Source organism: Malania oleifera, chromosome 4, assembly GCF_029873635.1.
Source record: "Malania oleifera isolate guangnan ecotype guangnan chromosome 4, ASM2987363v1, whole genome shotgun sequence".
In the NCBI taxonomy this organism is placed as follows: Eukaryota; Viridiplantae; Streptophyta; class Magnoliopsida; order Santalales; family Ximeniaceae; genus Malania; species Malania oleifera.
The window spans coordinates 103713634-103739747 of NC_080420.1; the positions used below are offsets into that span (position 1 = coordinate 103713634).

Genomic DNA, 26114 nt, shown 5'->3' on the forward strand with positions numbered 1-26114 from the left:
AGGCTTGGAAAATTGGTTATATTTGAGGGTATAACTGTTTATTTAGTATTTAAAGACCTAGGAAATATTAAAATAGTATTTTATTTAGGGTTAATTTAATGGAGTTAGGATTTTTAATTCAGGGTTCGGGTGAGCGCCGAAGGTATTTTTCGAGATCCCTATTGGCGTAGTTCAAGAAACCAGGTAAGGGGAAAAATATATATTAAACCAAAATTTTTATGAATTTAATGAAAAATGAATTGTGTTATATATACGTGTATATGTCTTGGTATGAGTTTAAGATGTCAACCATTTAAATTATGTTTTTACGAATTTAGGGCTGTTTATTAGATACGTATATGTAAAAATGAACTGATGAAAGTGGAAAATATTTTCAGGATAATTATGTAAGAAATGGAAATTGTATTTTCAGTAATTAAATGATAAATGTGGGTTGACCTATTTTATAGGAATATGTATGCATTTTACTGTTAAATTGTGTGGCATGAGATTCTGTGCAAATATATGTTAAATGTATGAGATGCAGACTAAGTAAGTAAAGTATTGAGAATAAAATATGATGTAGACAATGTTGCCTGTGTATGTTAAATGCAATCATGTAAATGTAAGATAGTTGAAAGACAATCATGTTAGCAAATTCTAGCGCATTTCTATGTGGACTAACTGTTAGCAAATTTTAGCGCATTTCTATGTGGACTAACTGATGATGGCTAAAGACCAACTGTAGTACGAAGGAATGAAATGAAAACGTTATGCAATGAAATGACAATGGAATGATAATGCAATGAAATGAAATGTGAAACGTGAACGATACAAATGGGAAAAAGCCACTTAAAGTGAAATGCAATTCAATGTTAAGCCATGAACATGAATGGATGTATATGATTAAATAAAGACAGAAATAATGATGTATTATGATATTAGACGTACTTATGTACATAGAATGTGTTATGATTTGGGCGGAGCGTACTCTTCGCTTGAGGGCTTGCTGAGAAAGGCGAGTGCACTAGTAGCTTCAGATGTGGCAGTAGCTGTATAATGTACTAGGGCAGAGGAAACATACTTGTATGGGCGGGTAGATTTCCCTATCCTTAAGGCCTTTGCCGATAAGCTATTGTTGAACGGTGTGAGTACGAGATCAATCTAACACTTGAGGGCTTACTGAGTAATGTGAATGCCCTGATATGCTTTATTAGTGACCTTAGGGTTGCCTAAATATTAGAGTAGAGGGGAGCTACTTGTATGGGCGGGTAATCACCCATATCCTCGGGTAATCTCGTGGGTTAAATCTTTTGCATGTGATTGATTAGGTTCAGAAAATAATTTCAGAAATTATGTTAACGATTTTTAAATGTTAAATATTATGTTGTTATATAAACTCATGTTGACCACACACTGTTTTAATATATTGTTTCTTTCCTTACTGAGATGTGTCTTACCTGAATATGATTATTTCTTTTTTAGGACATCCTCAAGGTCGGGCTTAAAGAGCTCGAGGGTTTTTAGACTTTTTGAGAAATATTAAAAGAATATACTGATAATACTTTGGGGAATGTAAATATTTATATTTTATGTCTTTATGTTTTAAGGCTATTGAGTAAGGAATGATTGTGAAAATACTGAAATGTTTTGGAAGTTATGTAGATTTATGGAAATGCAGGTGATGGATGATTACTATGGATTATAGATAGGAATTAGTAAACTCTGATATTATGGTATTATATGTATGGAGGTTATATTTATATTTTCCGCTGCGTATATGTTGATTATGGATTATTAGGAATTTTATCAGGTACAACGTGTCGGACCCAGGTTTAAGGGTTCGAGGTGTTACATTATATTATGTTTTCCGTTGTGTACATGATATTAGTATGTGGATGATTAGGTAAATGAATGAATTAGTAGTACTACGGGTCCACGTAGAGGGTTGAGGCGTTACATGTATATCGCTTTTTCAAGTTTTTGCGATATGCATAGACACCCAACTATTTGGACTACCTAAGGATCGTCACCTTCCATGACTACATGTGAAAAAAATTAATGAAGCTCCAAAAATTCCACCTTGATTATTCTCGTTTGGCCTTAAGCCGTGGTTTCTAAGCAAGCCTTCTAGAGTATCATGCTAAACTTGTGATATTATGGTAAGCTTAATGACATGGGATGAAATGTAAACCAAGTTAGAGTTTAAGAAATTATGGGAAACTAGAACTAAAACCCCAAAGTTAAACCCAAGATTCCTAGTGCACATGATTGATTGACAATAATTTAACAAGAAGTTGGTCTGAAGTTGGCCAAATGTTGGCAAAAAGTGGTACTGAACTTGACAAAAATTTGACTAAACTTACCTCTTATAGTAAGCTGCCTATGTACTCAGTGCGGGATCAAGTCCTTACATAGTTTGAACTTACTATTGTCACCTTGATAAAGATCAAATGGATGTCTCAATAAGAGAGAACTTTCTTTTTGGTTATAATGAGACTAGGCTACTGGAGTTAAGAAAGAAATGATATTTATTCGTTGTACTTTGGGTCAAAGTTACGAGAGATCACCTTTTGTTTCTTCACGTTTTCTTTCCTTTTTCCTAGTCTTTTTCTATTTTCTACCTTTCCTTAAAAAGAAAAAAAATTCCATTATTACTTTTGACTCCCTTCATTCTCTCCTTTTCATCCTTGTCTCTCTCTTTTTTCAAAACAAGAAAATTGCCCTATTTTAGTGGTAGATTACTAATGGATTGCCCCACTAGAGTGGGTGATCATGTAACGACCTGCCTATTTTATCATATTTTTTTTCCACATAAAAACATAACATTATTCTTAATTACCCTGTTTCCTTGTTATACTGATATAAACATGGACCACCCAAATCTGTGGGTACCGAGGACATACTGCCAACAACTTTGACACCTAAGCAGCAGGAAACGTAATTTATATACAACCATCCAATAAATCACAATACCAGAGTTCTATTAAATCCGCTAATTATATATATACAATCATTTACCAAAAGACTGGAAAGTATCATAGGGCCAATTCCCAAAGTAAATCTGACCCTAACACAACAACTCACCATTCTAACAGGGTAGAATAGTCCAACTCCACCGTCGCGAAGCTCTATCTACTCCTCTATTCGGATTTCCTAAAATGTTTTAATGCTGGGGTGAGACACCTCTGAGTAAGGGAAATAAACTAGTATTAGTGTGTAACAACATGAGTATTTTCGTGTTGTACATGTAAATAATACATAAAACATAACTGGAAAAGTCTGACTGTACTAAACTAGTAAAATATGATTTGTCAATTCATAATATAACATACTACATACTGTACATGGAAAAACATCTTATATAACTGTACTATACACAAGTCATTTGCATACTTCGTACAACCTAGTATTTTCATTAATCAGAATGACTTACATATAATGAGTCAACATATCTGATTGACCAAAATTGTACTTCATAATAAAAAGAATGGTCAAGTGCTTAATGCTAAACTTAAATTTGAATTTGTGAATTAGTTATGAATATAACAAAAATTAATCGATTTATAAATCTAAATGCTAAATTTTTAGTTATTTCATAATTAATCATTAAATATATAAGATATAATTTTTGAGAGTTAAGGAAAAAGTGTGATGGGTAACACTGTATATTTTTTAAAAATATTTATAAAGGGGCATGATAGACCTTTGTTTTTTTTAAAAAAAAAGAAATGTCATTGACACAAAAGGATCGGCAACCAAAGGTGGAGTAGACCTACCCTTTTCTTCTTGGCTTTATTTGGAATCGTCTAAAAAAACTATTATGAAAAGCATTAGGAAGTATTTTGAATCACTTTTAAAAGAAGTATCTTTTTTAAATAAGTACTTATATCTAAAATACTCTTAAATTACTTATTATAAGAACTTTTTAAAAAATAAATATTTTTTAAAAGTAATTTTAAAAGATACTTTTGAAAAATAATATTTATTTAAGTGAAAATTAAATATTATTTATTTATGAATATTTATAATTTTTTTTTTAAAATATTTATTTTTAAAGAGGTTCTAAGCAGACTTTAAAGAATCTGTTGTGAACGCAGCGGCGGCCGACTTTCCCCTTGGTCGAGAACTGAACTGGCCGGCTGGAGTGACCCCAATAGAGAAGAGTTTGCGAATGTGCGGCGACCATATCTATACTGCTTTGGCAGCAATCACGACCTTCCATCCTGCCTCCCTCCCTGTTCTTCCGGCAATATACTCTCTTGCGTTGCAGTCTTGATCACAAAGATCCCACGACCATTTGATTGCCTAAAAAATTTGAACTTGTTGATGATTAGGGTTTGCTCAGGGAAAAAATTTCTACCCGTTCCTGAATTCCTCTCTGTTTTCCTGTCATCATAAGGCGGGTAGAGCAGCATTGGTAAAACACACGAGAGGCATAGATAGAGAAGATGAAGAACAAGTGGGAAATCGTGTACGTCCCCGGCAAGCCACCAATTCCTCCTGACCAACAGCCTACTGGTTGGTTTTTCCAAAATCCCCAAATTCTAATATTTGTTAGCTTTTGAACTGTACGGTTTGTGAGTAGATTAATTATTTCCGCTGTTCGTTGTGCACACAGTGAATGCTTATGCTTCTGTCATCGATCCGAAGCTTGCCAACACTCTTGTAAGGTTGTTCTTCTTTCCTGCTTAGCCAGCTCTAAACACACATCCACAGAGAGTCACGAGATGTGACTTGAATCAATTACTGCAATTTGAATTTCTCAGTGGTGGTTGATTTTTTTTTTTTTTTTGAACTTTAATTTGCTGTTATGGTATTGCAAATGATTTAGAAATTTGATTTAGGCGACTAAATCAGTTAGCGCCACTGGACAATCTCCGCCATGTGAAGCGAGTGCGAAAGAAATGTACCGAACAAGGTTTTGTATTCTCTCTCTCTCTCTCTCTCTCTCTCTCTCTCTCTCTCTCTTATCTACATTTATGCAGCTATGGAGCTGATTATACTTTTAGCACGCTAGATATCAAATTGAAAGCGTCATTTCTTTTTGCAGAGAAAATTTAGGGAAGAAGAGAGAGGAAAGAATACGGACTTTATGAGTGTTGTGCTTTCTATCCCATTTATATTGTATGGGAAAAATATTTATCAAATTATTTCTGAGTTATGAGAGCTTGCTTGAAAATTGCTGGAACCTGAGAAAATAAATAATTTATGTAGATTACTTAATGGAAAATGAAATTTTGATAATTTAAATCAGTGTGCATTCAAGTGCAAGGCACTAAAAAGATGAGAGTTAAGAAGTAAGAACTAAGAAGAACTTGATCTCCTAGAATTCATTTTGTGTTAGGTGCTTTTGAGTGATACCTCTAGTTTTACTTTTTTTTTTGAAAGGTAAAAACAATCCATTTGAAAATCAATCGAGTCGAGGTGAGGTTTGGATCGAGCCGAGATTGAGTAGCTTGTGAGTAAGCTTGACTCGCTTACACCACTAGGCAGCGATGTAGGAAACAGATTTTTGGGATTCATAGAATCCATCTCAACACTCACAAACCAGCAGCCACACCAATGTCAAACAAGAAGAACAATCAAAACTAATCGGGACAATCACAAACTATGTGAAGCACTGACACCACAATGGACTAGATGAATGACTCACGGACTGATATAGCACTGCCACAGCCTCACAACTGGACATATGAACACTGTCATTGCTTCAAGAAACTCACAAAGAAGCCTTCACAAACCCCGAACAGAGATTAACGGAGTACTGCGAGTGCATGGTCAAAAAAAGTTGAATTTTTGAGCAAAAAGCAGGCCCAACAACTTGATAATATTGTCTAGAGAAGGAATCAGAACATGGCAGAGGAAAAAAAAAAGGGGAAAAAGGTGGCTGGAAACTCACTCACGCGTCGGCGTGTGGGGTCGGCACTGCCAGAAGTTGGCTGGCGCTTGGGGTCTTTCTTGGTGATGGGGTTTTCTGAGGTTAGGCTTTGGAGGGTTCTTTGTTTGGGTGTATGGTTGGTTTTGTGAAATAATGAGGGGTGGAGGTGGATCCGGGAAGGACAGCAACGGGAATGTGTTTTCTGGTTACGGCTGAGTGTAATAGAGTTTAGGTTGGATCATGCTCTGATACCATATTGAGATTTTGATTAAAATGAATGACCTAACTTGAAGATAGGTCTCTCCCTCTATTTATAATCAAAATTAAATACATTCTTATGACAATAATACCCGTACTAACTCTCATTAATTAACATACTAACACATTTAATAATAATACTAAAAGAAATAAATAACCTCTAACAGCCTTATCTCCAGATGTTTGTGTGCTATGTTATTTGAATTCTGAAACGGAACCTCACCTATTTTTACACTTTGATTATGCTTGGAGAATCTAGAACAAATTATTTGGCGTGATGGGAGAATCTTGGGTTTGCCCAGTATCAGTGGAGGAATTTTTGTTTATTTCTTTTGAGGGGTTCAGCAAAAGGAAGGAGAGGGTAGCACTTCGGAAATGCGGTATTTTGCAGTTTTGTGGAGATTATGGTTGGAGCATAATACTCGGGTATTTTCAGGTAGATAATTGAATTGGTAGCTGGTGTGGGATAAGGTTCATTACCTGGCATCTTTATGGTTTGTTGGTTTCAGCTATTTTATGGGAGTTAGTTTTTTGGAGGTTCGGCGAGAATGGAGGAAACTTCTTCTCTGAATATTATTTTTTTTTAGATTTTTGTTTTATTAGTTTATTTTTTCTGGATTAATCCAGAATTTTGATGGGAGAAGTCTTTTTCTCCTTTTTGTAAGTTCTCCTCTTATCAATGAAATCACTTCTTTTGTTACCAAAAAAATATATATGAAAAGGCTGCTTGGTGTTCAAATTCCATTTCAAGGAAAGTTATCTTTTACTGTTCTGGTCTTGAAAGATTTAATCTCTTGTAAATAGCTTAAGCTGTAATCTGCTTAGTTTTGTACACTACTCCATTGGCTACAATAAGAGGCTTACCCCCTTTTGCCAAAAAAGATATTTAGCATGATTGGTTGGCCTTGTTCTGATTTTTATCTTTCCATGTTGCTTTTGATTCTTCTTTTTATTGTTAATTTTTCTTCTGATTGCCTAGAGGGTCTTATCCTCCATGTATATTTTTTTCATCTTGATAAATTTCTTCTATCTTAGAAAAAAAAAAATTTGTGTTGAATGGCAACATTCAACGCAGAGTGCTTGTAATAGCTTGAAGGCTACAGATTTGCACCCAAGTCAAGAAATATTTTTTCTGACTGACATTTATAGATTTTTTCCCTTTATTCATTTGTTTCTTCCCCCCAACACCCCCCAAGACAGACACAAATCTTTCAACTGATTTAAAGGCCATGTACAAAAATATTGTTAAAGCTTGATATACATCATTGACCCACAACTTAATAGTTTAAATTTTTACGTAAAGTGGTAACCTAACATGGCATTAGAGCTGGTTACCATGAGGTCCTGGGTTTTAGTCTTGTTGCCTGCATTTATTATATGTTGTTTAAAAAGTTATTGTGTTCCCTATCATGGGTGTTATTTTTCGTGTGTTCATCTCTCCATGTGCTGTTGGGCTGCACTTGCGGGGTATATCAAACTTTAACACTCCCCCGCATGTGCAGCCCAACAATACATGGAGAGATGAACACATGATAAATAACGCCCATGATAGGGAACACAAATTTAGAATAAGGCTGCTTTCTTTCTTCACTCTTGGTTGTTGCATGGCTAAGAGTTTATTCAAGAATTATAAGATGATATGGGTGTAGTAAGTTAAAATCTTGAGAGTACTGCTGAGATAATCACGGATTTATGTAGGACTTCGTTTTCAAAAGAGGAGGGCAGTAGCATGATTGGGGGGTTGTATTAGTGATCTGTTGCTGCAGATAAAGTGGCTTGGTTAGAGAGGTTTTTTGGGGAAGATGTGGTTAGAGGAGCCCTGTTTCATATGGGAAGAGTTGAAACACCTTTGGCTTGATGGATTAACAATAGCTTTTTCAGGATTGTTGGAAAATATAGTTTTCGTGGCAGTTTATCTTCTTTCTTAAACCATGTTGATGGCATTTATAATTGCACTGATTTGGAACTGATTGTAACAGGAGTAAAACCATGGCAATATTTATGTATGCCTACCATTATGTTGCATAAATTTTGAAATTTGAAATTCTCCTGATTATTGTGTTGACAGATGTCTTATCTGACAGGAAAAACTCAGCTATCTGTGATCCTATGTCTTGCTGGTGATGATGATGAGAAGTTGGACAGCATACCAAGCAATGTGTCAGAGCTTATCAATTCCCACCAGTTGAGTGCTTTCATCACAAAAGTGGGTCAATATCATGCCTTGTAACTTTTATTTGTTGCAGTTGCTTGTTTTGAGTGTTCAACCGTCAATCAGGCATTTAACTAAACAGGGAATAGTACCTTTAGAAAATTGGAACGTTAAGGTAGTTTATTGTATTCACTTTTTGGTAATAAAATTCTATGAAACTTCAAGACCACCCTTAGCACAACTGACCATTCTTTCTCGCTCCTCTATGCATTTTACCTCCATTTTAGACTGTAATTTTAGGGTATTTTTTTTAATTCAATGCCTCTACCACCCTAGTAACACCAGCACCAGCACCAGCACCATCACCAACTACTGTAACAGCTATGACAACAATTTGATTGTGTTATTTATTTATTTATTTTTGTAAAAAAATTGGTGGTGTTATGAATATTATGTTCTACTATTTTATTATGCTTTAGGACTCTAGGTACTTTAGGTTTTAAAACTAAATATGACATCAATTTGGTTCATTTGATTTAATGTGTTAAATTAATAGAAGGAATGGAATTATTGTGACCCATGCAATTACATGTTAAGTAAAATAATTAATCAACATTAAATAATAAAAATAAAGCTTTAAGTCCCATTAGATTTCCCACTTTATTTATTTCATTTTTTATAGAAAAAGAAGAAATTCATTTCTAGAGAAGAAGAAAATACAAGGAGGCTGAGAAATCCTCACATTATATAATAAATGCAAAAACGAAAACTGCTACAGACAGAGAAACAAAGATACTAAGCTAAAAGGGCACAACAATCTTGCTGAATATCAGAGAAGGCTGTATTAGCAAACCATCCAGTTATGAACACCCAAAATGATGCCCTAAAAAAAGCTCTATCCCAAATAAGATTTGTACATGAAGCATGATCACAAAAAATCCAATCCTTTCTCTCCAACCAGATGATCCAAATAGTTGCTAAAACCACAAGACTGCCTCAAAACCTTTTCCTTCTTCTATTTCCCTAAGTAAACAAAATCAACTAACAAAAAAAATCCCCCAAGACTCAAGATGGATCCAATGCTCTAAAAAACAAAAAAGCTTACTCCAGAAACACCAAGCCACGGCAATGAAGAAATGAATGTGCATGATCCTTGCTAGTAGCATAGCTCATAAAGTGCACATTTTGGGGGGAGGGGTGGGACAGGTTAACTCTATTAAGAATAGCAACCTGCACAAAAAGCCTTTGTCTTTAATGGAATTTAGCTCTCCACAAACAATTAGCAAGAGGAAAATGAACACATAGAATGGTTTAGATGAGAGTTAAAATCATACACATGGAAAACTCCAGAATTATCCAAACACCAGACCTTAGTATCCTCAACTTGAAAATATTTGAGAGAAACCAGCGAAGGAGAGAAGAAAGCTCCTCGGTCTTCATATCATTAAAATTTCTATGAATTTAAAGTCCCAAGAAACCTCAGTTTCATGAATAACGAGAAAGAAATAAGTGGATTAAGACACCAAGTAAGATGACAAGTAGAAGGAAAGGCAGATGAAAAACGGAATTCACCTATCTAGTTACCCTTCGAAAACTAAAATCTACAGCCATCTCTCACTTTATATTTAATGCAAGAAAAAAAAGGAGACATCTGTGAAATGAATTTCCATGGGTTTCCCAGTGACTAGCTATAAATTAGCACTTTACCCTTTATCCTGTGGACCAAATTTACTTTTGATAACCCTTTGCCATAAAGAATCTGTTTCCAAAGGGAAACACCACAATCACTTATGCACCAAGGCAGTGTTCTAGACACTAACTTACCAGGACCCAAGTCCTCTTCCTTCTTAGACCTACAAACAATACCCCAACTCAAAAGATGATCCCTCCTCTCACCAGCCTTTGACCGAAGGAAATCTCTTATAATCCTCTCTAACCGATTAACAATGCCCACTAGAATCTTAACAAGGATAAAAGATACAGGGATCCAAAGAAAGACATGCTTGGATTGAAGTACTGCTGGCCACCCAAAAAAAAAAATACTCTTCCACCACTCAAGGAACCTCCCAGATAAGTTAAAGGCCACTGTAGGATCCGAAAAGCTACAAGAGCTGCAAACCTAGAAGTCACCTCGGACACAGATTAATTGCAACTAGACAACACTTATTAAAAGGGCATCAAGGGGATGCCAACCCAGATTACATAGAATCATCCCTCCTGCAGGATGTCACAAAAATCTGAAATTACATTATGGTCATTCAATATGATCCTACTATGCCAGCTGGAAGCCACAGTGATCCACTGCTCTTTACTAGTTTGAAGAGGCATGAGAGAATTTTTAACACTCTCCTGTTTCTTTCTTTCCAAGCACACCAGAAAATTGCAAGAGGGATGAGAGACAAAGCCTGTCTCTTCTTGCTTGCCTGAATCCCTTTCCATGTCCAGAGTTCCCCTCCCACCGAGCTGGCAGTAGCCTGCTGTTGTATGATCATGGTTAGAGCCATGTTCCAAAGGTTCCTTGTCCAGGGGCAATGAAGGAGGATATGCTCAACTGATTCTGCATCAGCCATGCAAAGGGAGCACCTGTTGACGATGGTCAGCTCCCTTTTCTGCAAATTGTCCGGGGTTAAGATCTTACCATGTGTTGCCTCCCAAGCAAGAAAAACTACTTTTGTAAGCCCAGAGACTAGCTCAAAAACCTGTAAAATGGTGAGAGTTACAAAAAATACTTCCTATCATATAACAAGGAAATGGTAAGGGAACTGTAAACGAGAAACAACCACATCATTCCTACCAACAGCAACACCCTAGACATAGCCCCTATTAATAGTCCTATTAATCATCCTAGTCAACACTAACTACTAACATAAAAATAAAAGGAGAAGAGGGATCCCTTTGCCTCACAACCTCAGGAGCAGAAAACAAAGACCTAGGCTGACCATTAATAATTGTAGAGAAGAAAGAAGTGGAATGAAGACAACCCCTAATCCAACACTCCACTAAGCTCCAAAGCCCTTACTATCGAGTACTCTACCCAAAAAAGACCGACCCTATCCTATGCCTTCTCAAAGTTCAATGTAGAAACTAAATCCTTCTTATTCCTAACATCCTCCACAATCTTATTAACATTAACAACATTCAAAATATACTCATCTCCCTGCAAAAGATGCCTAAGAACTAGAAATAATTTCTCCCATCACCACCCTTAGTCCTCTCTGCCTGGACCTTTGCGATGATCTTATATACACTTGTGGTCAACTTAATGTGATTTGGAACTTTATTGAAGGCATCGCTGCCCAAAACTTGAAGGCCATTAAATCTTACTATAAATGTAATTTTGTAAGATTAATCATTGAAGTTTAGCAAATCCTAAAATGGAGGCTAGCACATATTGTTCTCTTAGTTGAAGTATACCTCTATGAAGCTTAGAACTGAAGGGAACATCTATTAAGAGACACCGTTTGGGAGATTAGTTGATGTCAGTATTGATCTTTTTATCCAACCATTTGATCTTTGATCTTCTTATCCAGTCTTTGGATTTTCTTTAGACCCACAAACACATGAACCTTATAAAAAAAAAAAAATTGATTTCGGAAGAAACTTTCCTTGAAATTGAAATTTTGAGTTTTTAAACCCTGTAGTATTGAAACTCAACATGTTACCTTTTTTTTGGGGTTATAGAACTAATAGGTTTCAAAGGTTTTCTTATGAAATTTAAATTTCTGCCATTTTAAAATCAAAATAAAAAACTTTATATTTTTTGAAGCTTTAAAAATGTTAATCCAAATAAAAAATTAGAACCTTGTCTACTGTGGTCTATAAGGGAATTTGGAAGAATGGAAGATGGGTTTTATGTTTTGTTTATATTTTTTTTATCTTGTTCTTTCATCGTATTCCGTCTAAACAATGTTAGTTTAGAAAAGTCTTGTGATGACTTTATCCTGTATGCTAGCAAGTGTGAACGATGGCCATAATGCCATAATGTTGTTGATGATGATTTGTTGACATTCCAACACAATTACAAAGGACAAAAATCTTAAATATAATTAAATAGGGAATATAAAGAGATAGAACTGAATCTTGAATATGTATTGTACTTGACAATTATTTCTTCTCTTTACAAAATATATAAATATTTTTAATGAGAAAATTAAAGAGGTAAATTTAAGTTGTTTGATGTTTGCAATGGTCTTATATGGTTAATGTACTTTTTTATCTTTGTAGAAATGTTTTTGATCTAGTGAAGGCCATCTATGTGATCTTTTTATCAAAATTAATTTTAGGTTTGCAAATATGCTGCATCATCAAAAGAAGAATGGGAGGAACAATGCAAACTTTGGCCTACATCATATCATCCGCCAACCTAGTGCGTTCTACTCCATCTTATGGAATATATTATTGTTTCTTTTATATTTTCTTGTTCTCATTTGTGAGATTCTCCCTATTATTGATGAAGGTTTCCAGCTTTGATGTTTGTTGGCTTCTCTGTTTTTTGTTTTTCTTTTTTCTTTACTTTTGAATCTTTTAGTGAATCTCCCTATTGCATTTCCATTTTTTTCTTTCTTGTTTGTGTCATTGGGACTAGAATTTTTTATGCCAACTTGTTAGACCTGCACTTATAGTTGCTATTTGTTATGGAGATGCTCCTATTGATTCTCAAAATGTCTTCCAAATTCTAGTCCTTTAGAAGTTTCTATGAAGTATAGCTTGTGTGTAATGATAGTTGGTAAACTGGTATTTTTTATTCATCTTATGATTTTTGGATGTCAATTTATGCAGTTTTTTAGGGGAGGAGGTGGTTATGAAATAAAGTTTTTTGAATGTATTCTTATGTATGATGGAATTGTGGGGAAGTGGTTATGGCATTTTCCTAAAGTGATAAGATGTAAATTTTGTTTGTAGGAGAATTATGTAGGACATTAATATTGGCAGTAGAGCTATCCATGAAAAACCTTGGAATATCATTTTGCAGATCTCATCCTCATAATTTCCATTATAGGTACTGTTGAAGGTTATTTTGGTCTTTTAGTATTATTATTATTATGTTAGTATCTTAATTAGTGAGACTTAGTAAGGGTATTATTGTCATTAGAATGTATTTAATTTGTACTATAAATAGAGGGAGAGACCTGTCTTCAAGTTTATTCATTCATTTAATCAAAATCTCAACATGGTATCCGAGTGTGATCCAACCTAAATCCTATTCTTCTCAGCCGTTGCTGGAAAAGCCATTCCCGTTGCTGTCCTTCTCAAATCCACCTCCACCCCTCATTATTGCACAAAACCAACCATATACCCAAACACAGAACCCTCTGAAGCCTAACCCCACAAAACCCCATTGCCGTAAAAGCTCCCACACCCAGCCAATTGCTTGCAGTGCCGACCCCTCGCTCTGGCGCATGAGTGAGTCTCCTGCCACCCTTTTTTTTTTTTTTTCCCCTCTGCCATGTTCTGATTCCTTCTCTAGACAATATTATGAAGTTGTGGGGCCTGTTTTTTGCTCAAAAATCCAACTTTTTTTGACCATGCACTTGCGGCACTCCGTTAATCTCTGTTCGGGGTTTTTGAAGGCTTCTTTGTGAGTTTCTTGGAGCAGCGGCAGTGTTCATATGTCCAGTTGTGAGGCTGTGGCAGTGCTATATCAGTCGGTGAGTCATTCACCTCGTCCATGGTTGTGTCAATGCTTCGCATAGTTTGTCATTGTCCCGATTAGTTTTGATTGTTCTTCTTGTTGGACATTAATGTGGCTGCTGGTTTGTGAGTGTTGGGATGGAGTCTCTGCATCCCAAAAATCTGTTTCCTACATTGCTGCCATAGATAATGACTCAAACGTTGGATGGAAAGAACTATGTTCAATGGTCTAAAGTTGCTCGAGTTTATATAGTAGGATTAGGAAAATCTGACCACTTGCTCGAATCTAATCCTTCTGCTGAGAAGAGAAAATAAGTGTGGGTTCAAGAAGATGCCTTGATTGTTTCCCTCTTGTGAATTCGATGGAGCCACAGATTGTACGGATTTGTATGCATCTAGATACATGCAAGGAGATTTGGGATTATGTTAAGCTTCTATAATCTAGTAACATTACATGTATGCATGATTTATCCCAAGAGTACTTTCAGTTAAAACAAGGAGATAGGAGTATTGCAGATTATTTTTGAGAGATGCAGTGTATTCATGAAAAGCTTAACGTCGTACAACCTATAACTGCCAACGTTTGTGAGATGCAGAAGTAGAGGCATCAAATGACATTTCTTTGTGTTCTAGCAGGCTTGAGACCCAAGCTTGAGGCAGTCCGGGCCTAGATACTTAGTAGTGTCAAGCTGCCGTTATTTGTCAATGTTTATTCTCACGTCCTTCATGCTTTTTTTGGCACACATTCTCCTGCTTTTGCATTTGGCTTTGAGAGGGTCAACCTTTGCTACGATTCGATTTCTCTACCAAACAACTGCAAAAGTTATCGAGGTGGTTCAAGTGGACGTGGTGGTAGAGATGTATGAGGTAGAGGTACTCCTTGTAAGTGCTCTCATTGTGGACGGAGTAATCATACTATTGAGCAGTGTTGGGATCTCCACAGTAGACCTTCACATGTTGCCAATGCAGCCACCACTGACTTCGCACCTATGAGGCAGCCAAAAATGCAGCCACCACCGACTCCTCACATGTGGGGCCGAGTGGGGGGCAATGTACTATATCCATGTCAGAGGAAGAGTATTCCATGTTCCAGCAATATCAAGTGTCAAAACAAGCGTCTCTTCCCATTGCATCTCTTGCCCAAACATGTAATCCCATTGTATGCCTGTCATCTAGTACTTCTCATCCTAGTCCTTGGGTCATCGACTCCACTGCCACTAATCATATCACAGGTATAATTGGCTTCTTCTCCACTTGTCAATATCTTGCAAATTTACTTTGTGTTGCTGTGATTGATGGATCCACCTCTATAGTCAAGGGAATTGGGACTGTAAATCCCACTTCTATTTCCCTTCCTTCGGTTTTTAATATTCCCAAATTTCCTTTCAATCTTATGTACGTTAGTAAGATTACTAAATCCATGAATTGTTCAGTGACATTCTTCCATGACTTCGTTGTTATTTAGGATTTGAAGAAAAGGAAGACATTGGTAGAGGGCGTGAAGCTAGTGGACTCTATCACTTTGAGCCGCTATCTCTTTCTACCACTTGCATTGCTACTGCCACACCTTTCCAAATTCATTGTCGCCTTGGTCATCCTTCACTGGAAAAATTAATATGTCTTGTTCCTAGTTTGAGCCATGTACATTCTTGATTGCGAGTCTTGTCAGTTGGGAAAGCACCATCGTGTCCTTTTTGCTTCCCGAGTCAATGAAACGGGCCGCAAACCCTTCATGTTAGTTCATTCTGATGTTTGGAGTCCTAGTAGAGTTGCATCCAAGTTGGGTTTTCGGTACTTTGTAAAACCTTTGTGGATGATTATTCAAGAGTGACTTGGTTATATTTAGTAAAAGATCGTTCCGAGTTATTTCACGTATTTTGTGCCTTTTGTTTTGAAATAAAGACTTAATTTGGTTTTCTAGTTTGAATACTTCAAAGTGATAATGCTACAGAGTATTTTAGTGCACAATTCACTACATATATAACTCAGTTTGGTATTGTCCATCAATCATTCTGTGCCCACATTTCTTAACAAAATGGGGTTGCAAAGAAGAAAAATAGGCATATACTTGAAATCACTCACACCTTACTTTATCAAATGCATGTACCTAAAGTGTTTAGGAGTGGTGTTTTAACTGCTTGTTATCTGATCAATAGGATGCCATGCTTTGTTCCTAGTGGTAAAATTACCTACTCCATTCTTTTTCTTAATTCACCTTTATTCTCTCGCCCTCCTCGTATATTTGGGTGTGCCCTTGTTCATCAACTAACTCCTGAGGTGGATAAGTTGGATTCTCGTGCTATAAAATGTGCCTTTTTGGGCTACTCATATACTCAAAAGGGATATCGTTGTTATAGTTCTATGTTGCATCACTTCTTTGTTTTTGTCGATGTAACCTTCTTTGAGTCTACACCTTACTACACCTAGTCCTGAGTGCTTCTAAGCTCAATAAGTCTCTTCATTTGCCTAATCTTCTAGATTCTACTTTGTTGTCTTTGCCCAACTAGCCATCTGAGTCTCCATGTAGTTTGAGTCCTTCTCATTGTCTTGATCATCCTAATTTGTAGGTGTATTCATGATGGCAGATCCAACGAAGAGAGTACCCTCTAGCTTCTATTACCATGTCTTTGGATTCCTTGTCTAATGATCATATTCCCCCATGATGTTGATCCTCCCATTGCTGTTTGGAAAGGTAAACACACATGTACTCAACATCCCATTTCCAACTATGTTTGTTATGACTTCTTACTACTCTCCTAATATTGTTTTGTTATTGCTCTATCATCTATTACCCTTCCTAAATTTGTTTCAGAAGCCTTAGCCCACTTTGGGTGGAGGAATGCTGTGGTTGAATATATGAATTCTTTACATGACAATAAGACTTGGGATTTGGTACTTTTTCCTCCTAACAAGTCTGTGGTTGGTTTTCGCCGGGTTTACACTATGAAAGTCAACCTTGATGGTTCTGTGGCTTGTCTAAAGGTCCATCTTGTTGCTAAGGGATATACTCTGGTGTATGGTTTGGATTATTTTGATATTCCTTGGGTACTACTTGTCACTAGCCTCTGCATTAGTTAGATGTGAAGAATGCCTTCATGCATGGTGACCTTGAGAAGAAGGTTTGTATGGAGCAACCACCTAGGTTTAATGCTCAGGGCGAGTCGGGTTTAGTGTGTTGACTCAAGAAGGTTTTGTATGGTTTAAAACAGTCTCCTAGAGCATGGTTTGGTTGTTTCAGTGTTATAATGCTTGAGTTTGGTCTTTGACGGTGTGCAGTGGATCATTCCTTGTTTCATCGTCTTACTTCATCAGGTAGGATCCTTCTTGTTGTATGATATTCTTATTACAAGCGATGATGATAAAGATATTCAAAGTCTCAAACTTTTTTTATAGACTGAGTTTCAAACCAAAGATTTGGGACTGTTGAAACCCTTCTTGGATATAGAAGCATCTAGATCTCATATGTGAATTGTTAGTCACAAAGGAAGTATGTTCTTGAGTTGTTGGATGAAATTGGATTGTTGGGATCTAAATCGGTTGATACACCCATGGATCCTAACAACAAGTTAGTTTCGGATATGAGTGATTTGCTACCTAATCTTGGATAATACCGGAGACTTGTTGGAAAGTTGAATTATCTTAGTCACTCGAATGGATATATCTTTTGCAACAAGTGTTGTGAGTCAATTTCTAGATTCTCCAAGGTCAAGTCATTGGGACGCATTCGCATCTTGAGATATCTCAAAGGTGCACATGGGAGAGGTCTTTTATATCATAATCAGGGTCACACTTATTCCATGGATATAAAAATGCAGATTGGGTTGGGTTGCCTTCCAATCGGAGATCTACAACAAAGTACTATATCTTGGTTGGTGGTAATTTGGTTTCTTGGAAGAGTAAGAAACAAACTGGGGTGGTTAGGTCAAGTGTCACGCCCCAAACTCACCAGGTGGGGCCTGGGGTGTGATGAGACCATTCACACGTCTTTGATACCATTCACACAGCAGAAAGTATTAAACATTCTCCAATAAAATACCAGAGTACTATATATATAACCCAAAAAGGAGTATAACAAATTCTCCATATTACATCACCAGAGAAATATAAAAACATAAACTGTACATATAACTATTCTTACGACTATCCAAAATTACCAAAAATTCTAAACCCTATCCTGGAGCTTTCTAAGCTCAATCGCCTGAAGGACCTGAAAAAAATCAATAATTCGCTGAGGTGAGACACTTCTCATTAAAGATGGAATAAATTATAATAGTGTGTGGCAAATCAGTTTTAATATATATAAAATATAACTGTTTCTTAATCCACCACAACAGAGAATACACATGCATATCCAAGCTCACATACATAAATATTTACCGGCAAAAGTTCCTGAGGATAGGCAAGATTACACGCCCATACATGTACCTTCCATCTGCTCTGATACCGTTTGTAACATTCCCCTTTTATTCAGGTGAGGCTACAATTGATACTTATCAGGGCGCTCACCTTTCTCGGTAAGTCCTCGGGCGGAGTGTTGCGTTTTACTTCATGCTAATTATTTAAGCATTTAAATACACATACATAAGCTCACATACATTCAACACTAACATATCCTAGAATTCACATATACAATGCCACAACACATCCACATAGGATACCACACATCCACACAGGATACTACACACTTCATTCACACCCACACAGGGTCCATATCCACCCAGGATTCACAACCACACAGGTTACTACACAAGCTTCACAACCACACAGGTTACCATTCCACACACGCAGTCCTGTTCATAGTAAATTGGTAAAACGAACTCCTCATTCTACTGCCAATGTTTTACCCCCTTTATATTAATGATCATATAACGACCTCCTCATGCCACTACCAACGTTATATGGTAATTTATATCAGGTACAATATAACGACCTCCTCATACCACTGCCAATGCTATATCGCAATTTACATGAACCACAATATACATCAATGACATAACCAATCATCCAGGCACATCAACGCATTCATCACAATATTCACATCCAGACAGTATTTACAACATCTCACACAAAACAAACCGTCCAAACCCATCAATGCATTTTCAACAGTATTCGCAACCAATCTAATATGAAAATGTTAATCTCATGCCACACTGGTTTTTCGCAAATATAAATTATATTCAAAATCATCATTTTGAAAAATGCCTAAACCGTTTAGAAAATCATACTATAAATATATGACTTTTATACTCGAAACTAACTGGTTCAAAATTAATAAAAATTGGTATAACGTACTCTCCTTACCTGTTTTTCCGAAAACGACCTGAAACGAACGGAAAAACTGAAACCCTAGCTGCTAAAATTTGCCGAGGATTGACGACCTACACGTTGGGAAGAGGAAGAATGGATCGTGGAGCACCCGAGAGCTACCAGTAGACTTAGAGTAGAGGGAGAGATGAGAGAGATTCGGAGCTGAGAGAGAGAGAGAGAAAATGAATTTTCTAAAAAAAATGACCTAAGATCTATTTATAAGTAGGCTGTCCCCGCAGAAAACCATCGACGGAAAACCTGAGCTAGAGAATCCCGAGAGCCTTCCTGGAGGAAACCAACGACGGTTTAGTTTGGGGTTCCCCAAATCGTCGACAGTTTTCTCCTGTCCTTCACCGATTTCTTATTTTTCTTTTCCTTTATTTATTTTCCTTTTCATTTATTTATTTATTTTTTATTTTTCGGGTTTGGGTTATTACATTCTCCCCTCCTTACAAAATTTTGTCCTTGAAATTCGCTAACCAGTATACTCTAACATGTGAACATTTGCATCACTTAAAATCAAATGAAACTTATTATTTATCCCAAACATAAGCACGTTACCTGCACCTCTAGCAGCGTTTGTCTCAGCTAGGGCAAGTGTGTAGACATGCGCAGGTCCGCCGCGAGGCACCGGATTGTTCCTCTAGGTTTGATCTAGAGCGGCTGCGTTTTTTGGCGGTCCTCGACACTCCCGGGCTATATGGCCGTATCTGCCGCACCTAGAACACACAACATCCCTGCCTCGACATTCTCCCCAATGTCTTTGATTACACCGAGCACAGTAGGGGTGTGATGAATAGCCCTGACGTCCTCGATCATCCCTTTCTGACCTCTGACCCGCAGTATCTCTGTCTCTCCTCCATGAACCCCGTCTGATATCTGCGTGGGAACTGGGAGGCATGGGTCTTTTCCTCCGCTCTGATGTTTCTGCACCTCTCTACAGGCTCAACTCTTCTACAGTGGCTTTATCCACCAGCTCTAAGAGAAGTCTTGTATTTGCAATACTGCCACATGCTCGTGGATATTCTAGTTCAAACTCCTTTCAAACCTTCTCGCCTTTTGATATTCATTCGGAACCATGAAAGGAGCGAAGCGAGAAAGTTCCACGAACCTAGCAGCGTACTGCTGTACTGTGAGGTGCCCCTGAGTCAGGTTGAAAAATTCCTCCACTTTCGCATTCCTGGTGTTGGCGGGGAAATATCGGTTGTAAAAGACCTCCTTGAAACGCCTCCACGTTGTCACCGTGGGTACTGCCCGTGGCTCTTCTAGCAGTTTCACCGCTAGCCACCACCGTTAAGCTTCTCTTGTTAACTTGAATGTGTCGAAGAGAACCTTTTGCTCCTCAGTGCAATTTAGTACCGTCAATATCTTCTCCATCTCTTGCACCTAGGTCTTGGCCATGATTGAGTCAGTGCCGCCCGCAAAAGAAGAGGGCTTCAGGCTAGTGAATTGATCAATTGAATAGCCCTAATTCATTGGTGGGCAGCTCGATTCCTTGGGTTCCCATCTCATCTTTGCCCTAACCTGTCGATCTATACCTCGCAGCAGTCTGGAGGTTTCAATCTCATCTCCACTGGAAGCCCCCAACTTGTTCTCCCCTCCAGTATCCACCCCTTTACCTTTGGGATCCATCTTGAAGATAGGACAGAGACAAGTTTAAAATCTCCGCATCTTAACATAACTGACACAGTTATAAAACAAGAAATCAGATTAATATTCAAATCCTCAATTAAACATCCAAGACCCAATTAACCACAATCATCAAATTATTACACTTTAATTATCAAAATTCCCTTTCAGAGGCTTATGCTCATAAATCGACCATCCTAACCTTCGAGTTCTAATTTCAAGTTCTGGTCTTTCCGCTTGGAAACATCACCATCAATGGATTTACCATGGTTTTCTGAAACCCGCTACTGCTTAAGAAAAATACAGAAGACCATCAAGAGATTTTTGCTCCCAAGCTTACGAAACAAAAACTCAAAAGTCCTAACAATAACTTGATCTATCCGTTCCTATCCTCGTCCTAACTTGAACCTATACTCTGGTATTAATCCTCCTAAAGTCTGCAAAACCTATTTCCTAAGCTCTGATACCACTTTGTCACGCTCCAAACTCGCCAGGTGGGGCTCAGGGTGTGATGAGACCATTCACACATCTCTGACACCATTTACGCGGAGGAAATAATTAAACATTCTCCAATAAAATATCAGAGTACTATATATATACAACCCAAAAAGGAGTGTATAACAAATTCTCCATATTATATCATCAGAGAAACATAAATACATAAATTGTACATATAACTGTTCTCACGACTATCCAAAATTACCAAAAATTCTAAACCTTGCCCCGGAGCTTTCTAAGCTCGATCACCTGAAGGACATGAAAAAAATCAATAATTCGCTGGGGTGAGACACTTTTCAGTAAGGATGGAATAAATTATAACAGTGTGTGACAAATGAGTTTTAATATATATAAAATATAGCTGTTTCTTAATCCACCACAATAGAGAATACACATGCATATCCAAGCACACATACATAAATATTTACTGGCGAAAGTTCCCGAGGATAGGGAAGATTACACGCCCATACATGTACCTTCCATTTGCTCTGTTACCATTTGTAACTTTCCCTTTTATTCAGGTGAGGCTACAATTGATACTTATCAGGGCACTCACCTTTCTCAGTAAGCACTCGGGCGGAGAGTTTTACTTCGCCCTAATTATTTAAGCATTTAAATACACGTACATAAGATCACATACATTCAACACTAACATATCCTAGAATCTGCATATACAATGCCACAGCACATCCACACAGGATACCACACATCCACACAGGATATTACACACTTCATTCATACCCACACATGATCCATATCCACATAGGATTCACAACCACAAAGGTTACTACACAAGCTTCACAACCATATAGGTTACCATTCCACACACATAACCCTGTTCATAGTAAATCGGTAAAACGAACTCCTTATTCCACTGCCAACGTTTTATCCCCTTTATATAAATGACCATATAATGACCTCCTCATGTCACTACCAATGTTATTTGGTAATTTATATCAGGTACGATATAACGACCTCCTCATACCACTGCCAACGCTATATCGCAATTTACATGAACCACAATACACATCAATGACATAACCAATCATCTAGGCACATCAACGGAGAGTATTCACATCCTGACAGCATTCACAATATCTCACACAAAACAAACCGTCCAAACCCATCAATGCATTTTCAACAGTATTCGCTACTAATCTAATAAGAAAATGTTAATCTCATGCCACATTAGTTTTTCCCAAATATGAATTATATTCAAAATCATCATTTTGAAAAAATGCCTAAACTGTTTAGAAAATCATACTATAAATATGCGGCTTGTATACTCGAAACTAATTGGTTCAAAATTAATAAAAACTGGTATCACGTACTCCCCTTACTTGTTTTTTTGAAAATGATCTGAAACGAATGGAAAAACCAAAACCCTAGCCGCTCAAATCTGCCGAGGATTGACGACCTATGCGCTGGGAAGATGAAGAATGGATCGTGGAGCACCCGGGAGCTACCGGGAGACTTAGAGTAGAGAGAGAGATGAGAGAGATTCAGAGTTGAGAGAGAGAGAATGAGTTTTCTAAAAAAAATGACCTAAGATCTATTTATAAGTAGGCTGTCCCCGCAGAAAACCGTCGACAGTTTTTTTGGCCACCCTGAAACTGTCAACGGAAAACCTGAGTTAGAGAATCCCGAGAGCCTTCCTGGAGGAAACTGACGACGGTTTTGTTTGGGGTTCCCCAAACCGTTGAGGGTTTTCTCCTATCCTTCACCGATTTTTGATTTTTCCTTTTATTTATTTTCCACTTTTTTAAATTTATTTTTCTTTTATTTTCTAGGTTCAGGTTATTACATCAAGTGCTGAATCAGAATATAGAGCTATGGCTCTCGCTACTTGTGAACTTGTCTGGTTGAAGAACATGTTGGAAGAATTGGGTATTTCACATTTTTCAGTCTATGAAATTGATGTGTGACGATCAAGCTACTCTTCATATTGCCTCCAACCCAGTTTTTATATGAGTGGATGAAGCACATTGAAGTTGATTGTCACTTTGTTTGGGAGAAACTTGTGCAGAAGCTCATTACTACCGCTTATGTTAAGTCTAATATGCATCTTGCTGATTTGTTTACCGAAGAATTTGGGGGGGGGGGGGGGGTGCTCGTGTTAAATTTATTTGTAGCAAGCTAGGAGCATATGACATTTATGCTCCAGCTTGAAGGGGAGTGTTGGAGGTTATTTATGTCTTTTAGTATGATTATTATCAAGTGTGTTAGTAAGTTAATTAGTGAGAGTTAGTAAGGGTATTATTGTCATTAGGATGTATTTAATTTGTATTATAAATAGAGGTTGAGACCTATCTTCAAGTTAATACATTCATTTTAATCAAAATCTCAATAGTTACAAAGTGCGAAATGGTGCTCAAATTCAGTCTTGGAGTATTTATGAGTAGGGAAACCTGCTTTTCCCTTGCATTTTGGTCCTTTTTAATTTTTTTTTTTTCCTATTTGGGAGGAGGAGGGGGGGAGGAGAGGGGTTGCATTTCACACTTCATAATGCATGTATTTTTTCTTCCTCAACTCTTGATGAGGAGTGTATTTCTTGGGATTTTAATGATGTGGAGTCTAGTCAACTTTGCCTCTTAGTTTGTTGGGCTCTTTTTGATCTTCTTTTAGAAGTGATCCTAGGGTCTGGACTTTGTATGGTTCACAGGTGTTTTCTTGTAAATTATTTTATTTTCGACTGATTCTTCCCTCTACTCCTTTCCTTCATGTTCATTGTACATATGGGAAGCTTAGGCCTGTTCACTTGTGGAAAACAATTCTATTTTCCATTTCATGTTTTCTAAATAATTTCAAAAAAGAAATGCCACATTGTTTTCCAGTTTCCAAATTTGATAGGAAAGTCGGAAAACATCTTTTTATTATTTTGTAGATTTCCTATATAAATAAAATGAGGTGCCATATTAATTATTTGAAAATTTTGAAAATGTCCACTACTAAACAGGCCCTTGGTTCCCGTCCAAGCTCCAAGGTTGAAGCTTCTGTTTGGTTGGCCTTCTTTAATAAAGTTAAGACCAACAACCTGCAAATTAGGAGAGCTCACAATGCTTTTATCTTCTGATGTGCATGCGATGTGTTTAGTGTTCAGCAACGTGGAAGTTGTTGGTATCTTTGGTGAATGCTGGATGTGCTTGTGACTTTTTTGAGAGGCTTGGAAGGTGTAAGGATGCAAGCAGAATGTGGCTCTGTAGTCTTTGCAGTGTTCTAGACCATTTGTTAGAGACAAATGCTCTATATGTGCCTCTACATTTGCTTTAGGACATAACTGTCTCCTTGCTTCTTTGTGGCATATTCATCCACGTGCTTTAGCAGAATTTTCTTCCTAGTTTTTTTGGCATGCTGGATGACTGTTACTGTTAGCTTGTGTTTCTTGTTGCATCTTTTAATTGGTTCTTTCTTCTTTTCCTTCTTTGCTTTAGTTTTTCTTGTGGGATTGTCTTATGCTCCTCAATAATTTTTTTTTTTCTTTTTCCTGAGAAAAGAATTTTATGTACAAGGGAATGGCCCAAATAAAGTTCCATGAACTCTTTTTGTCCTTTTTTTAAATAACAAAACAGCTCATGTGAACTGCCATGGGTCCATATGAACTTTTGGGCACTTCTAGGAATCCCAATTTTGCAGCAATTCTTCTTAAGGTTAGACCGTTTTGAGTTTTGAGTATTTTATGGGGGAACAGGACAAAAAGAGTATGAGGAGCCTTATCTAGGGATGCCCTGGGCATTAATGGTATTATATTGATTAGTTTATTTGCTTAGCTTTGTCTCCAGTGTGTAAGATCTGCGTCATAAAGGCTTGCATATATGATATATGTCATGTATGGATTATTTTTACAATATTTAGATTATATCTATTAATTCTACTTAATTTTGAGTCAGTTATATTGTTGCCTTGATATTTCCTAATTATTTTATATTTTACTTGTTTTTATGGGTATCAATAGTTAGAAAAATGTGTTCTCAAAAATCTTGACTCCTTTTTTGCAATTTGGCTACTTCTTCCAATTACAGCAACATTGATGGCATTACTGGATTTAGTGAAGAGGACTCGGAGTTAGTTTTCAGCTATATGAAATTTGCTGTTGGGTTGTCAAAATCTGGAGATGGTCAGGTAATGATTGTAATAATTTCCATTAAATGAATGGACGTTTGTTGCTTTAATCTCATATATTATCTGATGCTTGTTCTATGTGACTGATTCACTGTGCTTCTAGCCATAGACCTTTCAAGATTCTTCATTATCCTTTGAAAACTATAGTTCATGATACAATCTTGATTGAACTTTGTTTCTATCCTCAAGGAACTTCAATTGTTTCATCTTCTGAAATAGTTTAAAGTGTTACAGAATATATGACACCAAGATTTAGGCAAATACACTTGTAAGTTCCTTTTAAGTTCAATCTCTTCTATTTCAAGTATCCCTTTACTTTTCCATTTCAATTGATGAATGGTCGCAAAAATTCATTGAGAAGAGTATTTTCATACCTATTTTTATATAACTTTAAAGTGAGTGAAGAATTGTTATTGTGTTATGTAGCATTAATTTGTTAATAATTCCTATAAAAAATTTTCTTCATAGGTCATTGCTTTGTGGTGGTGGTGCTGATTGTTGTTTTTGCTATATATCAGATAAGATTCTTATTTTTTTTTTTTCAAATAAAAAAAAATTCTATAAATAAAATATTTGCACTAAAAGGCACCAAGGGGGTGTCCCCTAAGTACATGAAGGGGTGGGACCAAGAAATTAAGAAACTAAAAACAACCCCTTACC

At 36.8% G+C, this 26114-nt stretch overlaps 2 protein-coding genes across 6 annotated transcripts in view; one reads left to right on the forward strand and one right to left on the reverse strand.

Moving 5' to 3' along the window:
• Window positions 1-2947: 2947 nt before the first annotated feature.
• LOC131152640 (RING-H2 finger protein ATL58-like) overlaps window positions 2948-26114 on the reverse strand; it is a 41345-nt gene continuing 18178 nt past the window's right edge. Inside the window, exon 3 of one of the 5 annotated variants that reach the window (XM_058104404.1) lies at window positions 2948-3167. In XM_058104404.1, the coding sequence (XP_057960387.1) occupies window positions 3146-3167 (22 nt within the window). In that variant the 3' untranslated portion in view covers window positions 2948-3145. Of the gene's footprint in view, window positions 3168-10412; window positions 10970-17915; window positions 18109-21405; window positions 21585-26114 lie in introns of those variants that run through there. The other 4 variants (XM_058104406.1, XM_058104405.1, XM_058104402.1 and 1 more) reach the window with 4 other exon arrangements.
• Window positions 4064-26114, forward strand: part of LOC131152639 (tRNA-specific adenosine deaminase TAD3) — a 36995-nt gene continuing 14944 nt past the window's right edge. Inside the window, exons 1-6 of the mRNA XM_058104398.1 lie at window positions 4064-4500; window positions 4601-4652; window positions 4827-4900; window positions 8203-8324; window positions 12554-12636; window positions 25355-25454. Of these exons, the coding sequence (XP_057960381.1) occupies window positions 4431-4500; window positions 4601-4652; window positions 4827-4900; window positions 8203-8324; window positions 12554-12636; window positions 25355-25454 (501 nt within the window). The 5' untranslated portion in view covers window positions 4064-4430. The remainder of the gene's footprint in view (window positions 4501-4600; window positions 4653-4826; window positions 4901-8202; window positions 8325-12553; window positions 12637-25354; window positions 25455-26114) is intronic.